The sequence below is a fragment of the Ipomoea nil genome, unplaced genomic scaffold, assembly GCF_001879475.1.
Source record: "Ipomoea nil cultivar Tokyo-kokei standard unplaced genomic scaffold, Asagao_1.1 scaffold3400, whole genome shotgun sequence".
In the NCBI taxonomy this organism is placed as follows: domain Eukaryota; kingdom Viridiplantae; phylum Streptophyta; class Magnoliopsida; order Solanales; family Convolvulaceae; genus Ipomoea; species Ipomoea nil.
Genome location: NW_017619828.1, coordinates 282,084 through 306,017, shown reverse-complemented (window position 1 = coordinate 306,017; position 23,934 = coordinate 282,084). Strand labels below are relative to the sequence as shown.

At 34.6% G+C, this 23,934-nt stretch overlaps 1 protein-coding gene and 1 long non-coding RNA gene across 2 annotated transcripts in view; one reads left to right on the top strand and one right to left on the bottom strand.

Annotated features, from left to right (window-relative positions):
- Positions 1 to 9,276, top strand: part of LOC109171190 — a 23,600-nt gene extending 14,324 nt beyond the window's left edge. Inside the window, exon 3 of the long non-coding RNA XR_002052552.1 lies at positions 9,196 to 9,276. This is a non-coding gene — a long non-coding RNA (uncharacterized LOC109171190). The remainder of the gene's footprint in view (positions 1 to 9,195) is intronic.
- On the bottom strand, positions 5,418 to 23,934 carry LOC109171189 (protein TPR1-like). Its single transcript, XM_019320313.1, has 16 exons — positions 23,803 to 23,934; positions 23,547 to 23,722; positions 22,760 to 22,904; positions 15,823 to 15,939; positions 15,747 to 15,768; positions 13,648 to 13,741; positions 13,151 to 13,265; positions 12,877 to 13,044; positions 12,661 to 12,786; positions 12,472 to 12,567; positions 11,213 to 11,395; positions 10,950 to 11,134; positions 10,476 to 10,630; positions 9,238 to 9,336; positions 5,893 to 6,120; positions 5,418 to 5,803 (listed from the first exon to the last, which is right to left on the bottom strand). The coding sequence occupies exons 1-15, from the start codon at positions 23,890 to 23,892 to the stop codon at positions 5,924 to 5,926; spliced, it is 1,968 nt and encodes a 655-aa protein (XP_019175858.1). The 5' UTR covers positions 23,893 to 23,934; the 3' UTR covers positions 5,418 to 5,803; positions 5,893 to 5,923.

The window sequence follows — 23,934 nt, the reverse complement described above, 5'->3', positions numbered from 1 at the left end:
ACATAACTAGTTGTTGATGAAGAATCAAAATGCATGTCTGGTCGATTTTTGCATAGGTGCTTGAAGCACATAATGTTACCCAGTTGAGCAACTTTATAAGGGGTTGCGGTCGAAATTATAATCGGTGTGGTATGAGTTTCGAGCTCAGAATAAGAAAGAAAGTGATCAAGATATTCAAGGACGACCAAACTCATCGAGGCAAAATCCTAGCCAGAAGCAGGTTTGCTAACAATGTGGGTTTGAAGGGCATTGATCCCTACGTGCCGCACACCAAAGCATTTGGTCGTCGAAGAATGTACCTCATCTTGATGATTTTTAGGTAATTTTCCTGAAGCAAATACTGTGATAAATGATGATAATGAAATGATGAGGTATTGATGAAGAAATGATTGGTGTCATGATAATGTTTGAGTAATTCATGAAAATATATTCATGGATAAAAAGGTTAGCTAGCTCATGCCTGAAGCATGAAGCATCCGAGAAGTTAACTTATGCCTGAAGCACCCGAAAAGTTAATTCATTGCCGCAATAACTTATTGCGTAACCGAGTAGTATATACACTCCAAATGTGTTTTTGAGTGCAAAGTTATTTTTTTTGGAGGCAAATTATTATGAGTGCAAAGTGGCTTTACTTTGCTGATTTTTCTTGGTGTTTTTACTACTCGAATTGACTATTCAAAAAGTTTACCTCTCTAAGCTTACATCTCTTAGCTTACCTCTGTAATCTTACTTCTCGATTTACTTCTTGAATTTTTACTTTCTGGAACTTTATTTTTCAGAGGAAGTTTACTTCTCAGAATTAATTCTATTAGTTTGCATGCTTATTTATGGAATTTTTTTTCTCATGCATGCAACATGACTCTCATATGAAATTGACTGGTTGCTAATTCAAGATTGAATTATTGTCAATCCCGGAAGGATTGCTATTATCAACAAATTATGAGAATCTTCTTTTGACTAAATTTATGATGTCAACATGACTAAATTCTCTCAGAATATGACTTAGTGCAATTCTGTGTTGTTTAGGGATTTGTATACTCCTTTATAAAAATGATCTTTGACTTATTGTCATACATGATATGATTGATTTAGATGTTATTGGTTTGGAAGATAGAAATGAATTATATCATATCAATTTGCCTGAAGCAAACAAAGGAATAAATTATTTCATATTAGTTTGCCTGAAGCAAATGAGGGAGTGAATTATATCATGTGAATTTGCACGAAACAATTCCCAAACCAGTGAGTGACCTAATGTAAAGTTCAGGATAAGGATTTTTAGAAGATCTTGAAGATCTATTTTATTTGACAAGCTTCACAGCTTCCCTATGATTGTTGTGTACCCTTAGCTTGTAATATCATTTGATATGTATGCTTTCATATATGATTATATATTTTCTTGTTGGGGACATCAGTTTTATATGCTATTGTGGTTATCACAATCTCACCTACTGCATATCATAATTATTCCCCCTAGAACCTAGTACGTGGTATAAAACCAAACATTTCCCATCTGCGTTTTATTCACAGTGTGCAGTCTTTTTCTTATATCACCACCATAAAGTACCTTTGTGGGCATGTATATATTGATTATAAACCTCCGTCTGTTATTTAAATTCTTAGAGCCCATGATAAGGGATCAATATATAATTAGGTACGCTGATTGCACACTTTATGAAGATCATTTCACGGCATTAGGGGGAGATAAGAGCTCAAATTTAATAGAATGCCAAGAAATTCTATGGATGATTGATGAAAAAGATCTTCAATATTTAAATCCACGTACTAGGTAGACTGAACTAGAAGTTCAGAAGAAGTAAACTGAACTAGAAGTTCAGAAGATAATTAATCTGTCAATATATATATATATTGATCATAAAAAGAGTGACTAGGTCCTACATATTTTCCCCAACTTGGACCATATGTATCTACCAATGCTCCTTGACGCCAGAAGCGTGGAGACATGTTGGTATAATCCGCGGAAAGCTAAATCTAGTAGAAAATGGTGTCACTCTTGAAATCGCTTAAAGAAGTATGTCCTGAAGACATTCGTCCAGAAGGCGAAAATTCCAGTAAAATTTTAGGTGCACCGAAAATCATAATACTGGGGATGCGGAACGACCAGATAAAAATATCTTTGGGAAATGTCTAGAGTCTGGTTGAATTAGAAATTGCCATTATTTTATATATATGGGAGAAATTTATGAAAAATGTTATAGTTGTCGACAACAGAATTGCCTTTACAAATTGTTCTCGTTATATGAGAATCTGGATCCAGAGCTAGGCACCAGTTGTGCCTTGGTATTTTTTATGTATAACAGAGCAATTAAGGCATGTACAGCTCAGCTCGCTAAAACTGTATTCTCTTTATAACACGTACACCATTTAATGTTAACCTTGTAGGTTACAAATGGGTGTTTGTACGAAAGAGAAATACAAACAATATGGTGGTATGACATAAAGCGAGACTGGTAGCTTAAGGATTTTCGCAGAGACCCTGAATTAATTTTGATCAAATATTCTCTCCCACAACATATGGCATTACGTTCCGCAAATTAACATTATTGGCAGTGAATTATGAATTTAGATATGCAGTTGATGAACGTCATGACTGTAATTTACTGGTCATTAGACGCTAATATTTATTTGTAAATCCCCGATGGATTCAACACTTTTGGAATGTGGAAAGTGAAAATCGCAACGTGTATCATTAAATTACAAAATTCTTTGTAAGAATTGAATATTATTTACTGAGTGTTTTTCCTCCTAAAGAAGGAATGCATGTTGAATGATTGAGTTGACTATGTATTTTTCCTCCCGAAGAAGGAATATGCAAATATGTACCATTACATGTTCGTTAAAGAATTGCTAATGGAGTTATTTGTTTATTATCATAGTCGATATTGATGGTTTAAATATCATTGAAACACATAGAGAGCTTGGTGATATCAGCTCATGCCGAAAGACGGAGTTTTGAAATAAAAGACTTAGAAACCCAAGTATTGTCTCGACCTGAAGATCGAGCTTCTCCTTGAAGAAGTTTTATACACCAGTTAGCCTATTTGAAAAATGTCTTGAAGATGTTTTATATGGATAAGTATTATTTACTTATCACACTAACGGTTGTCCAATAATCTCTTGAAGTAGATAAAGGACAATTTAGACTCGAAGATGATAATGAGGATATTTTGGGACTGGAAGTCCATTACTTGATATTTTTATTGGAGCACTATTATAGAACTAGAAGTTCTATAGTCGCATCAGGCCTGATATTGAATTTGCGATGAAATTGCTAGCAAAGTTTAGTGCTCCCTCTACAATGAAATATTAGAATTGTGTTTAACATATCCTCCAGCATTTTCGAGGTATAAAGATTTTGACGTTTATGTGAGAAACCAATATGTGATTTTGATGGCTACTTGGGTGCTGGCTCTTTTAGATCCCTATGATGCCAAGTCTCAAACTGGTTATGCTAAGTTTTACCCCCAATGTCCCATATGAGGATGAATAAAGATTGTGTTGCCCGAACAAGTAATAGTTTTGTTAAGGGGAACCTTACAAAACATATTGCATGCACCTAAGTCCTTTTACACACATGAACTCCAGAAGAGTGGTAAAATTCTTGTTGAGAAAGTTTTCGCTAGTGAATAATCTTGCAGATATATATGTTCACTAAGTCTCTCCCTACACCCACTTTTGAGTAATATGTTTATAAAATTGGGATGCGTTGGCTAAGAAGATTGTTATCTTCAGGGGGAGCGACAACCCCTAGCTGTGCTAGAATGGGCAATCTAGAGGACTTTTGAAATCCTAAAGATTATGCTATGAAAGCATATGATTGTACTCTTTTTCCCTTAGCTAAGTTTTTTCCCACAGGGTTTTCTTAGGCTAAGGTTTTTAATGAGGCAATCGATGTTGGTGCACTTGAGTGGATAGTCCTGAAGACCTTTGAAATCTTGAAGATTATGCCCGGAAGGCTTATGGTTGTACTCTTTTCCTTAGCTAAGTTTTTTCCCATTGGGTTTTCTTAGGCTAAGGTTTTTAATGAGGCAACCGGTGCAACACAATGGTTTGACATACTTCGTGTACTCTTTTCCTCGTCTAGATTTTTCCCACAGGGTTTTTCTATCGAGGTTTTTAACGAGGCATGAGTATAGTTATTTAATGGCCAAGGGGGAGTGTTATAAATATTTTATTAGTGGCCATTAAACCATTAGACCTTTCAATAGCCTAGCCTTTAATCATGTATTGATGTTGAGTATGTGAAAGGTTGTATGAAACCTTATATAATGGAGTGAAGGCTAATGAAATGACACACATATTGTTGTGCCCTACATTTGGTGTTCTTCTTCTTCTTCTTTTTCTCTTCTTTACGTATACACGCATACATATATATGAACCTCCGGGCGAGTTACCGTGCAAACATCACGTGAGAACAGAGCTAGTTGATAGGTCAAATTATAACAAAATTAACTTTTGATTAGTCACAATTTTAATACTCTAAATATTTTAAGAATTATAATTATAGATGATAATAATTATTTAAAAAAACTTGATAATAAATTCTAACCTTGTATTAAATATATAATGCTGCATTCATATGTGTACACTATCAGTTATCAACAGATGCATTAATAAATATATTTAAATGTATTGTGATGATTACGGGAATGTGATTGCATTTTTTTCCCTTTGATATGGTCAGAACTTGGGTTCCTCATAAACATATTTTAATTTAAAATATTCCGCATCTAGCTAATATATAATTACTTAAAAATAAAAAAAAAAAAGGGGGGGGGGGGGGGGGCGGGGGGGCATTGGGTCCCATTACTGTTGAATTCTACCAAAAAACAAATTACACTAGGCCAAAATAAAATTAACTGATTAGCCTAAAAAATGATAGATGTATTCGTATGAAGTATATAAATTAAAACTAGTCATGTATACAAATTTTTTTGGGTAAAGAAAAATGAAAGAATAAAAATAAAAGAAAATTATACTTTTTACCTCTAAGTTATATGATAATTGTAAAATTTGTCATGATTATTGGTCATGCTCATTCTTCGTCCCTATGTTATCGTTGGCGTTGCATTTTTTGTCATTTTACTAACAAAACATTATGATGAAATTTACAATGTTATTATAGCTTAGGACAAAAATTGAGCACGAAAAGTTAATAAAAAGATGAAAAGTGTAGCACTAATGATAGCTTAAGCCTTAAGGGCAAAAAGTGAGCACAATTATTAATTATTGACAAATTTTATAATTATTTTATAACTTATGGACGAAAAGTCCATTTTTTATATCAATTAAAAAAATATAAAGCCAAAGTCCAAGATGGTACGATTCACCAAGCTTGAACCAACTTACTCCTTACTCTTTGTTCGTGAAATAAAAAATTTAAGATGGTAAGATTTACACACAAATCAGTCCCTTAAAATCGAATATAAATCATCAACAAATAATCATGTGAATACAAAGCCAAAATTCAAGGATTACATGAGCTACTTACCACTCCTTTTTCTTAAACTCAAAACGAAAACATTAATAAGAACAAAATCACACCGCGCCAAGCACGCTAGAAACCTTTGAATTAAAAGAAATGGTGGAAGATATCACACATGCTACAAGATCCACTGCAAAAATACTACCAACACACTTCAAAAACATTGATATTAGCACACAACTATACCAACTGCAATTTCAACCACACTTGAGGGAAAAAAACACCCTGCAAATTCCATAGCAAAAATACAGCGCGCCATAGTACTCCAAACACGCCTCAAAAGACACTAGCATTACCCTGCAAAATGGACACCACAAAATGAACAAAATCAAAGCCAACACATTCCAATACCACTCAAATTGCAATGCCACTAGTAAAACACTTACTATGTCTCCGAATGCCCAGTAAAACCACTCATCAGCAACATTTCCAAAAACACTGTATGAGTGCACATTTATTTGAATGAACTTTAGCTTCACAATCTTCATTAGCAGGATTTGGTTCACTTTGTTCTGCTTCCCCAGTACCTCGCTCAAGTTGAGTGAGCATAGATCTCTCTTTAGCTTCACAATCTTCGGCAAGATTTGGTTCTCTATGTTCTACTTTCCCAATACCTAGCTCAAGTTGAGTTGAGTGAGCACAATCTTCATTAACAGGATTTGGTTCACTCTCTTTAGTTTGGCCATGTACACATAGCAGTGTTAATAAATAAATGTTATAGTGTTTATGTTTTGGTTTCTATTACTCATTTTATGTTTTCTTCAATTTTATTTGATACAATTTACTCTTGAAATATTTTTATTATATCATAGTAATTTATATTATTCTCAAAGTAACTAATTCATACATTTGTAGGTTTTTTGTTAAAAAGAAACTTTTACACAATCTTTTAAGAATGGAAAAAGTTCATGCAAAACTAAAAGCTAAGAGAGGAGTTCAATTAGAAACTATTTGTATTAGTACAGAAAAGCATGAGTTATAAGCCATGAATGCAACCAATTACACTAACAAAAGTTTAATTCCAAATTGACAAAACAATTATATTTATTAATAGTATAAGGGCAAAATTAACAATTATTTGTAAAACTAGTATTTTCTATGCGCGACATAAAAAATGATGCAATCTTAGTACTCTATATTAAAATCTTAGATTTATTTAGATTTTAAATATTTATATTGTTAAAATCTTAGATTTATTTAGATTTTAAATATTTATATTGTTGTACAACAACAACCACTATGAGAGGTTGCTCCCACACTGCCGCTAGTGAGACTCGATCCTTGGTCATTCTTCAAAAATTTCACCTCTATGACCAATTGAGCTGCCCATACGAGTTATTGTTATTGTTATTGTTATTGTTATTGTGGAAGAAGATAAGAAAATATATGGTGAATGCATGTGTATGGCAACCATAGTTGGAAAAGATAACGGAAGTTATAACGTGGGGGTATTTTTGACCAAAATATTGTATGGTAAAACTCTTATAGCATAATGTATTAAAAAATAATAATAATAAAGGACATAAATGAAAGGTATAACTTCCATTAACATGTATAAATCATTTATTCACAATCAACATAATAATAGCATAATTAAACTTTAAAAATATTAAATATTACATTGTATAGTTATACTTACATTTTTAATCAAATTAATTCTGAGCTCAAGAACTTTTTTTTTTTTTTTTTTTTTTGGTTTCCACAACCATTACTTTCTTTGCTAATTCAGAGGATGTCAAAAATTTAAATGGTAAATTTGTTAAATTAATAATAGTTCGTGCATCGCACGAGACAATTACTAGTATTCATAATATCTACTCAACAACATGATATACCATTATACCAACATCCTTGATTGGAACATGACTTAAACCTATGTACTTTTGTTTGGAAGGACCACAACGATGCCATCAAATCACAAGGTACTTGACTGCTAACTTATAATCAATTCAATATGCCAGATTAGGTTTTATTTTTTAGAAGCCAAATAATATAGGTAGATATAATTGTCACCAAACATGTAGTACACAAATTTGATATTAAGGCTCTGTTTGACAAAGTTTATTTAGGAGCTTATAGCTTATTTTAAGATACTAATAAGCTATAAGCTTTGTTTGGTAATGTTTATAAAATAAGCTAGTAGCTTAAAATAAGAGCTTATTTTGAAATGCTACTTTAGGTAGCTTTCAAAATAAGCTAAGAGTTTCCTAACTTTATTTCAATCTTTGTCCTTATTATTTTAAAGAAATTACATAATTTACCCTTCCCAATTCTCTTCTCCTTTATCCGCAACTTTTTTCGCAATTATTATTATTATTATTATTATTATTATTATTATTATTATTATTATTATTATTATTATTATTATTATTATTATTATTGTTATTATTGTTATTATTATTATTATTATTATTATTATTATTATTATTATTATTATTATTATTATTATTATTATTATTATTATTATTATTATTAGATTCACAACACTATTACTATTTCATTATGGGATGCTAGATCATGATTATGCTAATAATTTTATTTCAAAATGTTAATTTTTTAAGACAAAATGTTAAATTTTTTATGTAATCAAACTAATTTAAATTTTATGAAGATGTCCTATTGTGTCTTTTTACATTTATCAGGTTATCAAAAAGTTAATTTTACCAAACACTTTCTAGCATTACAGCTAGCTTAACAACTCTTCAATTTTTAGCTCCTAACTTATAGCTTTTCAACTTTTAGCTCCTTTTAAGCTTTTAGCTATCTTTTTCAGCTAGATATGCCAAATATAGCCTAAATTGTCAAATTTTAAATATTATTTAAATTGGTATAATTGTCATACAATACAAAAAAAAAAAAAAAAAAGTTAAATTTTTTTTTTCACTAATAAGCCTTTTATTGGTACATGTTAGATTGTTTTATAAGGGTAATAAAAATTATAGTTTATTCAATCCAAAAGAAATTTCATACATACATACATAAATGCATGTGTGTATGAATATATGCATCTTTGTATATAGAAATGTATGTATATAATACTCCTTAGCATCAAGTGTGTTTTGCATTAAATATTTTGTATATAGAAATTTGAATAATGTGAAAATTCTTTTTTTTTTTTTTCTAATAGATTTTTGGTTTATGTGGCAATTTATACGGATGTTGATGCGTAATTTATTAAATAATTTATAAGTCAATTAGTAGATAATTCAATAGGGTCAGGATATGTTTGATTTTTTAAAAGTAAAATAGTATAGTTAGATATTTAGATATAAGTATTCAAAAAAAAAAAAAAAAGATATTTAGATATAATTTTGATATTTAATTTTTTTTTTCACTAATAAACCTTTTCTTTTTTGGTTTACAATGCTTAGAAAAAGTATACTTTATTCCATCCAAAAGAAAACTCATTAATGCATATATACATGCGTGTATGTATATATGCATGTTAATTTGTATATAAAAATGTATGTATATAACACACTTGAACATCTAGTGTGTTATGTATTAAAATATTTTCTAAAATGTTTTTACGTAATTAATATTTACAAAAATATTTTTATCTTTTTGTTACTAGATAGATGTTCATATAAACTATTAAAAAGTATAAAATACCTACCAGTATTTAGAATTTCAAAATCAACCCGTAGAGATATTCTCCACTCTCCTTCGGGTTCCAATATTAAAGGTAGAGTACGTATATATTCCTAATAATATAGTATGGAATAAAGTACCTGCATTACTGTCTTCTGTCATTGCATCATCTCCATCACCATCTTCTATATGTCCTAATCCGCTATCTTCCTCTTCCCCTGTATCTTCGTCTTCATCTTCTACATCGTAAAGATTAAATGTAACTTTTAGAACCTATGCATATTATTTAATAAAATGCTTAACATGTTCTCATTATTTTTTTTTTCTCTTGGATATTACATCGTGAATTAATAGTAATTTTAAAGTCGAATTGCACAATAGTTAATTAGAAGATAAATGAAATGACTTTATTAAGGCTATGTTTGGCATGTGAGCATATAGCCATTAATGTGCAATCTAATTATAAGCTTAGACTTTTAGTTGAAATGGAACACATGCTTCAATTTGGTATCAGAGTCAGACCAGGGGTCATTGTTCAAATCTCAATAGAGTTGTTAATTAGTTGATGATGATAATTTGATATATATAAAAAGACAAAATGATATTTTCATAAAGTTTAAAAGATGTGATTATTATATTGTTTTTATATTATTAAATATATGAGATATATTTAATTTATTAAAAAAAAGTTATATATATATATATATATATATATATATATATATATATATATATATATATATATATATATATATATATATATATATATATATATATATATATATTAAATTAAAACAAAAGAAAAAAAATTGAATTGGTAAGGATAAAAAAAGTTATCATTTCCAATTTGGTTGTGGAAAAGGATGAATAAAAATATAGGAGAGGAGAAAATGCCAAAAGGGTTTTAATTGGAAATGATAAAAAATGTTATTTATTTAAAATTATAAGGATAAAGATGGAAAAAAGTTAGGAAACTACTAAATTATTTTTGAAATGCTACCTAAAGTAATTTTTTAAAATAAACTCTTATTTAAGCTACTAACTTATTTTGAGAACATTACCAAAATAAGCTCTTATTTAAGTTCATACATTTGTGGGGTTTTGTTATAAAAAAAAAAAAAAAAAAAAAAAAAAAAAAAAAAAAAACTTTTAACAAATCATTAAGATTGAAAAATGTGTAAGCAAAACTAAAAAGAGGAAGATTAAATTAGAAACAATTTGTGTTGTGCAGGACTCGACTTTCCAAGCTGTTTCCCTAGTTTTGCATTAAAATATTTTGTAAAATGTGAATTACTTAATTGATATTTACAAGAATACTTTTATCTTTTTGTTTTAGATACGAATTTATATAAAATATTAAGAAGTATAAAATACCTACCATTTAGAATTTCAGTGTCAACCGGTGGAGATATTCCCCACTCTCCTTCGGATTCCAATGGTTCAATGACTTTAACTGACCCATCAGTTAATCCAATTGCAAGTTGGTTGGGTTCCTGGGGATGTGCTGCAATTACAACTGCATACACACCCTCGCTTTTGCAATAATATAACACAGACAAGTTAACATTTTTTCAAGGAAAAGAATATTTTTCATTGACAAATAAGAATAAATTCTTACCCTTTCAAAAAAAAAAAAAAAAAAAAAAGATTCTTACAGTCTAGACCAAATCAACAGTACATAACTATCTAAAGAAGTTCTTTGTTAATTTGTTGAACATGATTGCACTTTTTATCCTTCAATTTCTTTCCAGATATAAATTTAATTGATCTCTTTTAATTTTTACAAATCTAATATTAGTTCATACAATTGGTAAAAATAACAAAATCTCTAGATGAAAGAAGGTGCTCTTACCTATTTAATACTGTCTGAGATAAATAAGCAGATGGAGCAATACGGCATCTTAGTCTTAGGCTATTGGGCTTATTGGCATCAAGCACTCCAATATTCCCATCTTTAAAAGATGCATAAACTAGTTGGTTATTGCAGGAGTATGTAGCTGAAGAAATTGGTGCACAAAGGTAACCGAGTGGAATCCACTGTACCAACAGATACTCCAAATTAAAACCCGATGGTGTTCATTAGCATATTCCAAGATTTTAGAAAACATGTTTTACCTGACTTATGCATTCCATCTTGGATGCATCGTATACTGCCAATTGTGTTTCATGTGTAACTAGTAAGTGGAATTGGTCAGCATGGAACATCACATGTGTGTCACCTGAAGACACTTCACCCGTAGGTAACTGGATCCGAACTGATCTTCTCTTTTCCCATATGCGAGTGTTCCAACTACAAAGCTGAACAAAAAATGTACTCTTAATTTCCAGTTAATTTTTTATTAAAATATTTTTTGGTATGCACAGAATGAATAACATAGAAAACACAAATATTTGGTCAGTTTGAAACCTTCTTGAAGTTTCTACAAAATTCATAAATTTAAAATCAAAAAGTTTGCTGTTACGTCCTTACATATAATTAGTCATGGACTCCGGGCTGGATTTTGAGGTGTGCAAAATGTTCAAGACCAGACACAGGGTCTCAATTTTTTAGAAGGTCAAATATTTATTTTTGACATAGCTACTTAAAAAAAAAAATGCAATTAATCATGAAACTTATCAATTTTTTCCTCAAATCACTTCTCTCCCATAATAATTAGGACCTAATTAATTGAGCATGCCGCATCATAGAACCGTTATGTTTCCTCAACGGCACAAATGATATCTCAAGCCTTGAATCTACATAGATAATAACTTGAAACTTGTACCATTCACTAGTCACCACCAATACAGCCTGAGAAATTGATTTTTCTCCCCCCTAACAGATCATTCTAATTGCATTCCAAACAATAACGGCAGCCCAAGAAGTAGCTACTGACCAGATAATTTCAAGATGTTTTTTTTAAAAATAAAAAATAAAAAATTCTGTTTATTTGAACTTTGAAGATAATAGGTTAGTAGAACTCTTATGGTTTGATTTTAAAGATTGCGCTTATCCTTTTGGATTGAAACACATATTCTCCAATGGCCAGGCAATTGGATTGGAACAGATATTCTCATTTCCTATGTATCAATGCTCCATGCACAGAGCTGAAACAAAAGTTTTGAATTGAGCAAATTTGCTACTTATTACGATGGCAGATAATATGAGTTCCCGGTTAATTTTTTGTTAAAATATATTTTGGTACACTACGCACAGTGGAGAATGTAAAAAGCACAAATCTTTCATCTTTGGTCTGTTTGAATCCTAGAGGTTTCTACAAATTTCATAAATTTACAAATTAAACAAATTGTTTGGCTTTAACGCCTCACATGATGCCACGTTGTTTATCATTCATTTGCTAATGAGGAGACATGATGAACTTATATATGCTTACTTGGGCATCAGCACCCGATGAAACCAGCATTTCAAGATTGGTAGAGAATGCTAGACTGGTGATACGTTTCTGAAGACCTTTAAGATTGACCATAACCTATATATATATTTGAAAATTGATTAAATTGGTACATGTTAACTTAGCATATACATAATGCAATAAAATATAATACCTACACAGAGGAATTACCTCTTTATCCCAAACATTGTATACATTTATGGTTGAATCCTCCATACCAATTGCAAGAATGTTTTTATGACGAGGATGGAAAGCTAAGAAAGTTGATGCAGATTGGCACATGAATGTTACCTTTTCCTACATCACATAGAGATTATAGCAATTACGCACATTATCATTCATAAAGCCAAATGTGCAATAGAAGTTAAACCAGTTCGATAGTTATACCTCAAATGTTTCTATGTCAAATAATGAAACTTTTCCACCAACAGCTAACGCAACAAATGAGCCACTATTTGGGAGTGCTATGCAAGGAACTATTTCTTTGAAGTCAACACCTGACACATGAAGACCACTGTATGTTTGCCAAAGTTGTGGAACAGAATTGGCAGTGGCCTTTACACCCGACAAACTTTAGAGAATCATTTTCCAAACATCGATGTAAGACATTACATAAACCATAAAGCAAAAATAAATAAAAATACTCTAATCTATTCACTACCTTTCTGCTTGGATTTTGGTTGTGGTAGAACCATTTCCATAGTTTATGAATACCATCTGAGCTAAGTGCCAAGATGTCAACACCAGACTTTGTGTAAAGAATTCGAACAACCTTAATAGAATCATTTCAACATCAAGTAAGTGGTGAAATTCATGAATGTAAAATTTTTAGTAGTTCATTTTTGTCTTATGTTTTTCAATACATTTCTAGGTCAGCGAACCATGCCGCTCATGCCTTAGCAAAAGCGATTGGCTCTCAGGATGGTCACATGAGTTGGGAGGATATTCCCCTCATTTTCTTCTTGAATTGGTTTAATATATCTGCTTTGTTGTCGGTTTTCAAAAAAAAAAAGTGGTGAAATTCATAGAGAATTGAATACTTAAACACCATATTTATTTATTTCTTTCAAAAACACCATATTTATTAGTTAAAGCACCAATTGTTAGTCGGTAGGAGAGATGAACAAGGAGAAAAATAATAGAGAAAATTAGTTAAAAACCTTTGCATCAAAGCACTCTGGCATGGAAACCATTCTACATTGAATTGGATCTACAATTTCAGTTAACTGCCCAGGTTTGGTTCTGTTTTGACCTAGCAATTAAAAAAAAAAAAAAAAACACTAGTTAGCAAGACATAAAATTACACAGGAAAATAAAAAATTAGTGTTTAATCTTTAAAATGATTCATGTTGTTAACAAGTTAATTAGAACCCAACTAATGACTCATTTAGCTCATTAAAATTATCATGTCAACATGTGTCCACGAATCCATTTGTGACCTTTATGAACCCATTTAATATTAATTTTTTTTTTTGAATGCTACTGACAAAATTAAAAGAATAGGATAAAATGAGACAATACCACAATAGTCAATGATAGGATATATACCTCGAGTTTAGGCTCCTCATAATACTCCGTACTCCTGTTTGGGTTGGGTCAACGGGTCAAGTCCTATAAAAAGGGCATTAACCCTCATTGTAAGGGGCATCCTGCCCTTCTCTCCTCTCTGCACTAGCCTCTCTCCCTCTAGACTTAGAACTCTCTATATCTCTCTAAAGATACAAGCACATTTATGAATAAAATATCCATTTGAGTTACTCATTGTTCATACATTCTTGATACATACACTCGATATACAACATACGGTATACACCCTACGTACAATCAAGAATTAACCATATCAGTCAAGAACTAAAAGTGGAATTTGTTCTTTTATACATTGATATTTACGCCTCTTTTTCCAAAATGCATGCATGACATACATCGAAATTAGATTTTATTCAAACTATTTTATAATTCAATTTTTGAAATATTTAATCTAGTGTTATTGAACAAAAGTTATATACTTAAAATCTACATTAAAATCATATTAAACAAAAAATTGAAATTAAATATTAAAAAATTTTGTTAAAGAAAATAAGTGCCTGTAAAAGGAAGAGTTTACTTTAACCAATAAATAAAATGTAAGACATACAAAATGAGATGGGAAGAATCACTTTAATTTGTTGAGAAACCGAATTACGGAATGGCCCAAAAGGTATCAATCATTATACTGTGGACTATGGTCTACATTATTGTAAGGTGAACTATTGACATAAGATTCATTTATAGTATACTAAATGTTTATTTTTAATACACTGAATATTAATTTTCAATACATACAATGTTATTATTTGGCAATTCATTGTGTACGGAACATACTACTAAAAAATTAACATTCAATTCAATATATTAAAAATGAATATTCGTTTAAAAATATATATATACAGGTACACTAAAAGTGAACATTTATCAATATTCGCATGCAATGTGGACCATGGACAAATGTTTATTTTTAGTATATTGAATATTCATTTTTAATGTATTAAAAGTTCATTTTAGGTAGTATTTTTAAAAACAGACATTCAATATACAAAATATGAACTTTCAACAAATGAACATTCAGTGTAGTATATAATAAGGAATAATGTATGCATAAGACTAGTTCTTTCCTGTTTTGTAGCACTAGAATAGGTCATACAAGACTAGTTCTTTCCTGTTTTGTAGCACTAGAATAGGTCTTGTAGTTCTTTCCTGTTTTGTAGCACTAGAATAGGTCTTGTAACTGTTCGTAGATTATGGTGAGTCTGTTGTATGCATGGCTATTTAAAGTCCCTAGTTGGATTTTGATTTGCACCACCCCCGCGCGAGAGAGCCTCTATGCTATACAATTCTACAAGCTTGAAAAGAGCTCATGTATATAATGGGGGCAAATCTTGTTTCCAAACCAATGTGGGACAAAGTCCTACATTTTCCCTTCATTTCCCAACTTAAATGGGTCTACTTTGAGAATCAATATCTCATTCACCCATTATCCGTTTTGAGCGTACAATATATCAATCTCTTCGTCTTACTACGAAGAATCCGAATCCACTTTGACCCGACCCAAATCGGAAGTGGACCCCATTGATAATTGTACCACAAAATAGCCACTTAATATGCCATTTTATGCCATTTTAAGCTAATTTTTCCAACATAAAGTACCTATATGATGTAATATGGAATAAAATGATGGTATAAAGGGGTAAAATAGTTGTAATTTAGAAAGATATTTTTACCTAATTCTTGTTGTGATGTTGCAGCAGTTTCGCAATGATAGCGGTGACTCCATATTTCTTCCCCAATAAGAGTTATTGGAGCTTCTTCACTATTATCTTCAATCATTCGAGTCTCTTCATCACTATCTTCAATCATTGAAGCCTCTTCATCACTGTCTTCCGTTATTGGAGTCTTTTCATCATCACTATGTTCTGTCATTCGTGTATAAGTGATAATATATTTAGATTTTTTTATTTGATAAACTTATATTTACCATTGTAATCTAATTTAATTTAATAACATAAAGATATAAAATTGTGTGTATGTATATAAATTGATATTTACTCCCTCCTTTCCAAAATAGTATGGCATTTTAAAAAAAATAAATATTATTAAAAAATCAAGGGAAAAGGGTGAAATAGACCCCTAAACTTTACCCCAAAAGTCAATTAGGCCCCTAAATTTTAAAAGAGTGCAATTAAATCCTCAAACATGTCAAATTGGGTCAATGAATTCCAAAAACTGATAAATGATCTGTTATTACAGGTCATTTCAATTCCGGCGACGGATTCGGATGAATGGCAACAAAATCCGACAACCGGCAACAAATTCCAGCAATCAACCCTGCTTTGCCAATGTTAAGCCATGTTATTAATATGTTTATTTATATTATTGTTATTGTTATTTCCTATTATGTTAGAATTAGTCAATAAGGTAATATAATTGACTAGCCTATTGTATATGAGTAGTTTACGATTATTACTCTACTTTAGTGTTTCAGTTGTAACTTTTTTCCTGTTGAATGAACGATCACTTTCTCATCCGGTATCAGCAGACCAGGATCAGTTCTCTCTCCACCTATCAACCTCCACCACCACCGTACCCCCTTCGTCCCTCACCAAAATGTCCACCAATTCGTCCGAGAGGACGGTCACTGCTGCCCCCACCGCCGCGCCGGCCGCCACCCCCAACCCCATGGCGGGTGCGCATCATTTTGTCTCTCTTAAATTGACGATGCGCAATTTTTTATTTTGGAGGACACAATTGTTGCCGTTCCTCCGTGGCCAGGAGCTGTTAGGATACGTGGATGGTGAGATTCCATGCCCACCGCCGGTCATAGACGCTGCTCTAGTCTCCGGTGAGTCGGCTTCTGCCACCACCACTCCATCGCCGATCTCGAACCCTGCGTATAAAGCATGGGTTAAACAAGATCAGTTGATCATGTCATTGCTTATCTCATCCCTCTCGGATGAGGTAATACATCTAGCGGTCAGACACACTACTTCCCGAGAGGTGTGGGAGTCGATTACTACGGCTCTAAGCAGCTCCACCCGCGCCCGGTGCCTCAGTCTCCTTGGCCAGTTTCACTCACTTCGTCAAGGTAATAGTTCCGTCACCGAATATCTCGGTCGTGCCCAATTGTTGGTGGAAAATATTGCACTGGCCGGCCGGCCAATATCATTGGATGAGCAAAATTTGTTCGTCTTCAGAGGCCTGCGCCCGGAGTACAGGGCCATGGCGTCGTCACTCATAGTGGCAGGAACTCCAGTCACCATCTCCCAGATTTCAGATCACTTGCAGGCCCAGGAGTTTATCCATTCGGAGGATTTTCCGGCGGGTTCTGATGCAGGCTTTGGGACTGCTCCGATGGTGAATTATGCCGGGCGAGGTCGACGCAATGATGGCGGGCAAGGCTCCTCCAACGGCCAGGGCCGGAACAGCGGCAATTGCGGTCGGGGAGGCAATCGCTGCCGTGGCCGGAACAATGCTCCACGCTGCCAGATCTGCCGGATACAAGGCCATACTGCCGTGACGTGCTATCAACGTTACACCGGACAGTCGCAGCCGCAGGCGCATGTCGACGTCTCCGGCGATGATGGCGTCTCGGGATCCACCGCCGGCTGGTTTCCCAACACCGGCGCTTCGGCCCACGCAACGCCCGACTCCAGCTTGATGAATCAGTCAGAGGAATATTCGGGTGGTGATGTTCTGCGCGTGGGTAACGGGACAGGTTTGACTATTTCTCGTGTTGGTCACGCATCTGTACCGTCCGAGTCTAAAACATTAAAATTATCTAATGTTTTATTTGTTCCTGAATTGTCAGTTCCTTTACTCTCAGTACAGCGGTTTACTAACGAAAATAATTGTTTTTTTGAATTTCACAAGAACTGCTTTTTTGTGAAGGATTCCACAACTCGGGTAGTGCTGCTTAAGGGGCCCACACTGGGCGGCCTATACAGACTCTCAGTGTCGCAATCACACTTTGCGTTTCTCACTTCCCGTACAACTTCTGATGTGTGGCATCGCAGACTTGGCCATCCACATGCCAATGTTCAAAGCCGTGTTTTGAAATCCTGTCCAGTTGCGTCTAATAAAGCTACATCATTGGAGTCCTGCAAGTCGTGCCATATGGGAAAAGCTTCTAGATTTCCTTTAGATAGGGTTCCTTTCAGTAGTAATAATGTGTTGGATTTATTATATACCGACATTTGGGGACCGTCACCTGTAATATCATCTAGTGGCTTTAGATATTTTGTACTCTTTGTGGATGACTTTTAACGCTTCTGCTGGTTTTATCCCTTACGGGTAAAATCAGATATATATAAAACGTTTGAGTCGTTTCGAGTCATGGTAGAACGCCAATTCTCGCGTTCTATCAAGTCCATTCAATCGGATCTAGGTGGGGAATACCACAAACTACATAACACGTTTGTTAATCTTGGTATTAATCACCGACAGTCGTGTGCGTACACACACGAACAAAATGGGCGGGTAGAACGTAAAAACCGCCATATAGTTGAAACCGGGTTGGCCCTACTGGCCGAAGGTTCAGTCCCATTACAGTACTGGGACTACGCGTTTGAAACCGCTACATGTCTAATAAATTATCTACCCTCTTCTGTCCTACAGTTTCAGAGTCCATATAGCCTTCTACATAAAGCGTCACCCCCATACACTTTCCTTCGAGTATTCGGGAGTCGATGTTACCCTTATCTACGGCCTTAAAATCGGCACAAGATAGAGTACCGTTCGGCACCCTGCGTATTCTTAGGTTACCCGTTGTCCTTTAGGGGTTATAGATGCGTTAACTTAACATCATGGAAAGTCTATATCTGTCGCCATGTGCGCTTTGATAAACACGTTTTTCCTTTTGCAGACATTGAAAAACAGGTCAACATCACCGAATCACCACCGGCACTACCGTGGGCGGCCAGTCCTGTCTTAACTCAGACTGTGCCAACCACGCTGATTTCAGAGTCACCAGCAAGTCCGGTGCCCTTAGCCCGAGAGTCACCGCCACCCTTGGCCATTGAAGGGCCAGTTACGACTCGCAGGGTCAGGGTTCGTAAAGCTCCAGTTAGGACTCGAGACCATGTAATGCGGCTGCGCCGCATGACTCGAGGAACAGGAGAAGAATTCCATGCCTTACACACGTCCACTGATCCGACGTGCTATTCACAAGCTATTGGACACCCACAGTGGCGTGAAGCCATGGATCAAGAGTTCAACGCTCTGCTTCATAGCAATACTTGGTCACTAGTCCCGACGGACCCTAATATGAATGTAATTGGGTGTAAATGGGTATTCCGGACCAAACGCAATGCGGATGGATCGGTTGAACGCTATAAAGCCCGCCTAGTGGCCAAAGGGTTTAATCAGGTGGCCGGCGAGGACTTCTTCGACACTTTCAGCCCGGTAGTCAAACCGACTACCGTACGCTTGTTATTTTCACTAGCTGTTTCACATCAGTGGACTTTGAGACAGCTGGATGTCCATAATGCCTTCCTCAATGGGCACTTGACTGTTTATATGAAACAGCCTCCAAGCTATGAAGATCCTACACATCCAGATCATGTGTGCCATCTTCAATGCTCTTTATACGGTCTGAAACAGGCCCCTCGGGCGTGGTTCAAAAGGCTGCATGACTATTTACTCTCTGCAGGTTTTTCCTCGTCAAAGATAGATATCTCGCTTTTTCATTACTCCTCGGGCTCATCACGAGTATACCTACTGGTATACGTGGATGATATCATCATGATGGGGAATGACGCACCGTTGATTACTACTCTTCTTAGCCGACTATCAGACACCTTCAAAATTCGGGATCTTGGCACTCCCGACTTTTTTCTTGGCATTGAGACGGTAAAACTAGACTCTGGTATGATATTATCTCAACGCCGTTATATGAATGACATATTGGCTCGTGCCGGCATGACTGACTGCAAGCCACTTGCTACACCCGCTGCCGTTACTCAAGCTGTTTCACCTACACAGGAATCATTTGACAATCCAACTCAATATCATCGCATAGTTGGAGCACTTCAGTACTTAACAATCACAAGGCCGGACTTATCCTTCGCGGTCAATCGGTTATGTCAATTCATGCACTCTCCCACCGTTGATCACTGGGTATTATTGAAACGAGTGCTTCGATATATTAAGGGTACGCTAACCTATGGTCTACGGCTCTCAGTATCCACGTCGTCTGCTATTCACGCCTTTTCAGATTTTGATTATTGGGCCGGATGCCCGGTTGACAGGAAGAGCACCAGTGGGTATGCCGTGTTTCTCGGGGATAATCTCATCTCATGGCTCTCCAAGAAGCAACGCACCGTCGCCCGCTCCTCTACTGAAGCAGAATACAAGGCCTTAGCGGATGTCTCGGCCGAGGTTATATGGGTGGTGTCTCTACACGACGCCCAGCCGTCTACACTGTGGTGTGATAATCTCGGGGCAACTTATCTATGCGCCAATCCGATTTTCCACGCCAGAACGAAACATGTGGAAATTGACTATCATTTTGTCCGGGACAAGGTTGCCTCAGGGGACATGACAGTCAACTTTGTTTCAACCAAGGATCAGCTAGCAGATATTTTCACCAAACCGCTCCCCGGTCCTCGGTTCACTTTCTTACGCGACAATCTCAATGTGGTGATGCACCCTCCTTGTGCTTGAGGGGGAGTGTTAAGCCATGTTATTAATATGTTTATTTATATTATTGTTATTGTTATTTCCTATTATGTTAGAATTAGTCAATAAGGTAATATAATTGACTAGCCTATTGTATAGGAGTAGTTTACGATTATTACTCTACTTTAGTGTTTCAGTTGTAACTTCTTTCCTGTTGAATGAACGATCACTTTCTCATCGCCAAGCTTGGCCACAAATGACCACGCCTTGACCAAGCCAGTGTTGTAGGGTGGTTTGAGGCTCCAGTGGGGCTTAACACCCACCACTTTCTTTTTGCACAATAGCATCATTTACATCCATTGGGATGACTAGGGTATCTTGATGGGTGGTCCTTCCTATGACTAAGTCTTAATTTGTAAAAATAATGAGTTCTTGTCAATATCTTTTTTAGGGTTGCTGGTTCTCACATGAAACCTATGTACAAACCCTCCTCTTCCTTGGGGCTTCATCCTTTGAAAATCACATTAATTACGAGCCGTTTACCTATGTTTGCCACTCCTCATACTTAGCTCTCTCCCCTTCCCTTTTCGGGGAGTTGGGTGAGGGCCCATTTCTTTCGTGTTTCCAAACATTCCTACCTACTAGTTTATCTCAGTTGGTGAAGTTCATAAGTTCACCAGACTATACAAAGAGCTCAATCACCCGTTTCATAGTCTGACATTTGTCCATGTCATGGCCATATCGTCGATAGAATCAAAAGTATTTGGATTTATTAACCCCCAACAGCTTTACATAGAAGTAGTGGGGGCATTAAGACCATGTTGCATTCTTCGACATAGGCTACGACTTTGCTTGGTTGCACTATTAACAGTGTTAAAAGGCATCAAAAGGACCAACCTTAAGGGTTTACTCAAAATCATCGGACTAGATTCAGAGGTTCTCATGCCTTGATCTTGAGGCCAATCCAACATTTCCTTATTTATGTTTACGAGTTTCTTTACTGGAGGTTTCTTTGCAATACTTTATTTCTTTTGACTTGGTTCGCCTCCTCCATATCGACATACCAATCTACGTTGGCCATAATCACTACATAGTCGGTCAAGATTTTTCTTCTCAAGCTATTATACATATCCATCCCCAACTCTTAATACCTCAAGTTCTACTACCCTTGCATGCCACCTATTGGTGAGTGATTCGCCGTGCATTTGTTTCATATTGGCTAGTGCATCCTAACCTTTTTCCCCATGCAAAGTGGGTCACGAATCTGACAGTGAAATCATAGAAAGATTCAATCAATCCTCTTAGTAACCACATAAACCAATGTTCGTTACGTTGGGTCGATCTTCTAATCATACACCTGGCTCGCCACTGCCTACTACACCTGGCTAAAAGTTGCCCCCACTATTGATGTGCTATTTAGGCTCTTATTACATTGGTCAACAGTGAGACGCTAGGTCCGGCCCTAACAAGGCGTTTGATTGAAGAGAATTTAAATTCCATTCCCACTTAATTTCCACTTAATTTTAAAGGCCATAAAATTCTTTTGTTTGGTTGAAAGGTATTGCAATTCTCTCTTTTCATGAATTTGTGTGTCTTACGTTGCGAAATTCTTTACTTAAATCATATTTGAAAATAACTAAATATATAACATATGTATGTGTCTTATGTTATAAAATTATGTATCTTATGTGTTTAAATTCTCTACCACGTCATTTAGATCCAGAGTCCACAATACTATGTGGACCTTGTCCAGGATATAAATTACCACCGCCCCTAGCATCAAACATATTGGGCTCATAACGTAGGTGCCCCCGAACCTAGTATTAAAATATTTTCTAAAATTTTATTATGTGATTGATATTTGCAAGAATATTCTTATTTTTTTTTGGATGTAAATCACAAGGTGGTTTGGGTCTCCCTCCACCCGACTAACCCTCGTTCATTCCGGAAGACATAGTAACTGGTCTAAAGGTAATCGTCACCTGTAGAAATCGAATCCGAGTTATCCTAAAATTTTCTGTCACAAAGAGAGCTTATTTGTCACTTGAACTACCCGTTGGTTTAGAATATTTTTATCTTTTAAGTGTTCATATAAAATATTAAAAAGTATAAAATATCTAGGATTACCGATAGTCGGAGATACTCCCCACTTCCTTTCAAATTCCCGTGGTTCTATGACTTTGACATCCCCGTTTGTTAATCCAATTGCAAATTGATTGGTTTTCTGTGGATGTGCTACAATTGCAACTGGATATATACCTCGGCTTCTGCAATAATATAGCATACTAGTTAACCCACATATTAACATTTCATCAAGGAAATGCATATAGTTCGTTAAAAAGCATGAATATATCCTAACATTCTAGACCAAGAATGAATGTTTATATAACATGAAAACTATACTTCCTGTGAAAAGTGAAAACTATGAAAAAAATGCTACATTGTTTAAGTTTAAACATGCATCATTTTAACCTAGTTAAATGTTTTCAAAAAAAAAAAAAAAAAAAAAAAACCTAGTTAAATATGTATGGATAGTTTAAGAAGGTTATCTACCCTTCTTTTTTTTTTTTTTTTTTTTTTTTTTTTTACTTATAAAAGAAAAACTAACATGCATTATTTTCGGTAAATATATATGGTTTTTCAATTTAACTTATGGCCTATGCAATCACTATTTTTTAAACCTAGATCTTCATTCATTCGTTTTTTAGATGGACGAACAAAATTTAGTATTATTTCTCACATGATCTTTTTCACACACAAACACATATATATCATGTGCAAACTACGGCAAAGAGGTAGAGCTAAAGAAGAATTAGTAGATAAAACTTTAATATAATGGTTTAAATAACAAAACTTCCAACATACTCCTAGAATCATCAAAATTTCTAGATGCAGGAAGGTATTCTTACCGATCTGATACAGCTTGAGATAAATAAGCAGATGGAGCAATACGGCATCGCAGTCTTAAGCTATGTGCATCAAGCACTCCAATATTTCCATCATTAAAGGATGCATAAACTAGTAGGCTATTGTTGGAGTATGTGGCAGAAGAAATGGGTGAGGAAAGGGAACCATGTGGAATCCACTGTAACAAACATACTCCAAACTTAAGCCCTATGTTGTTTATGAGCCAGCGTATTTGAAGATTTGAGAAAACATGCTTACCTGACTTATGCGTTCCATCTTGAATGCATCATATATTGCCAATTGAGTTTCATGAGTAACAAGTAAGTGGAGTTGGTCAGCATGAAACATCACGTGTGTGTCACCTGAATGCACTTCACCAGTAGGCAACTA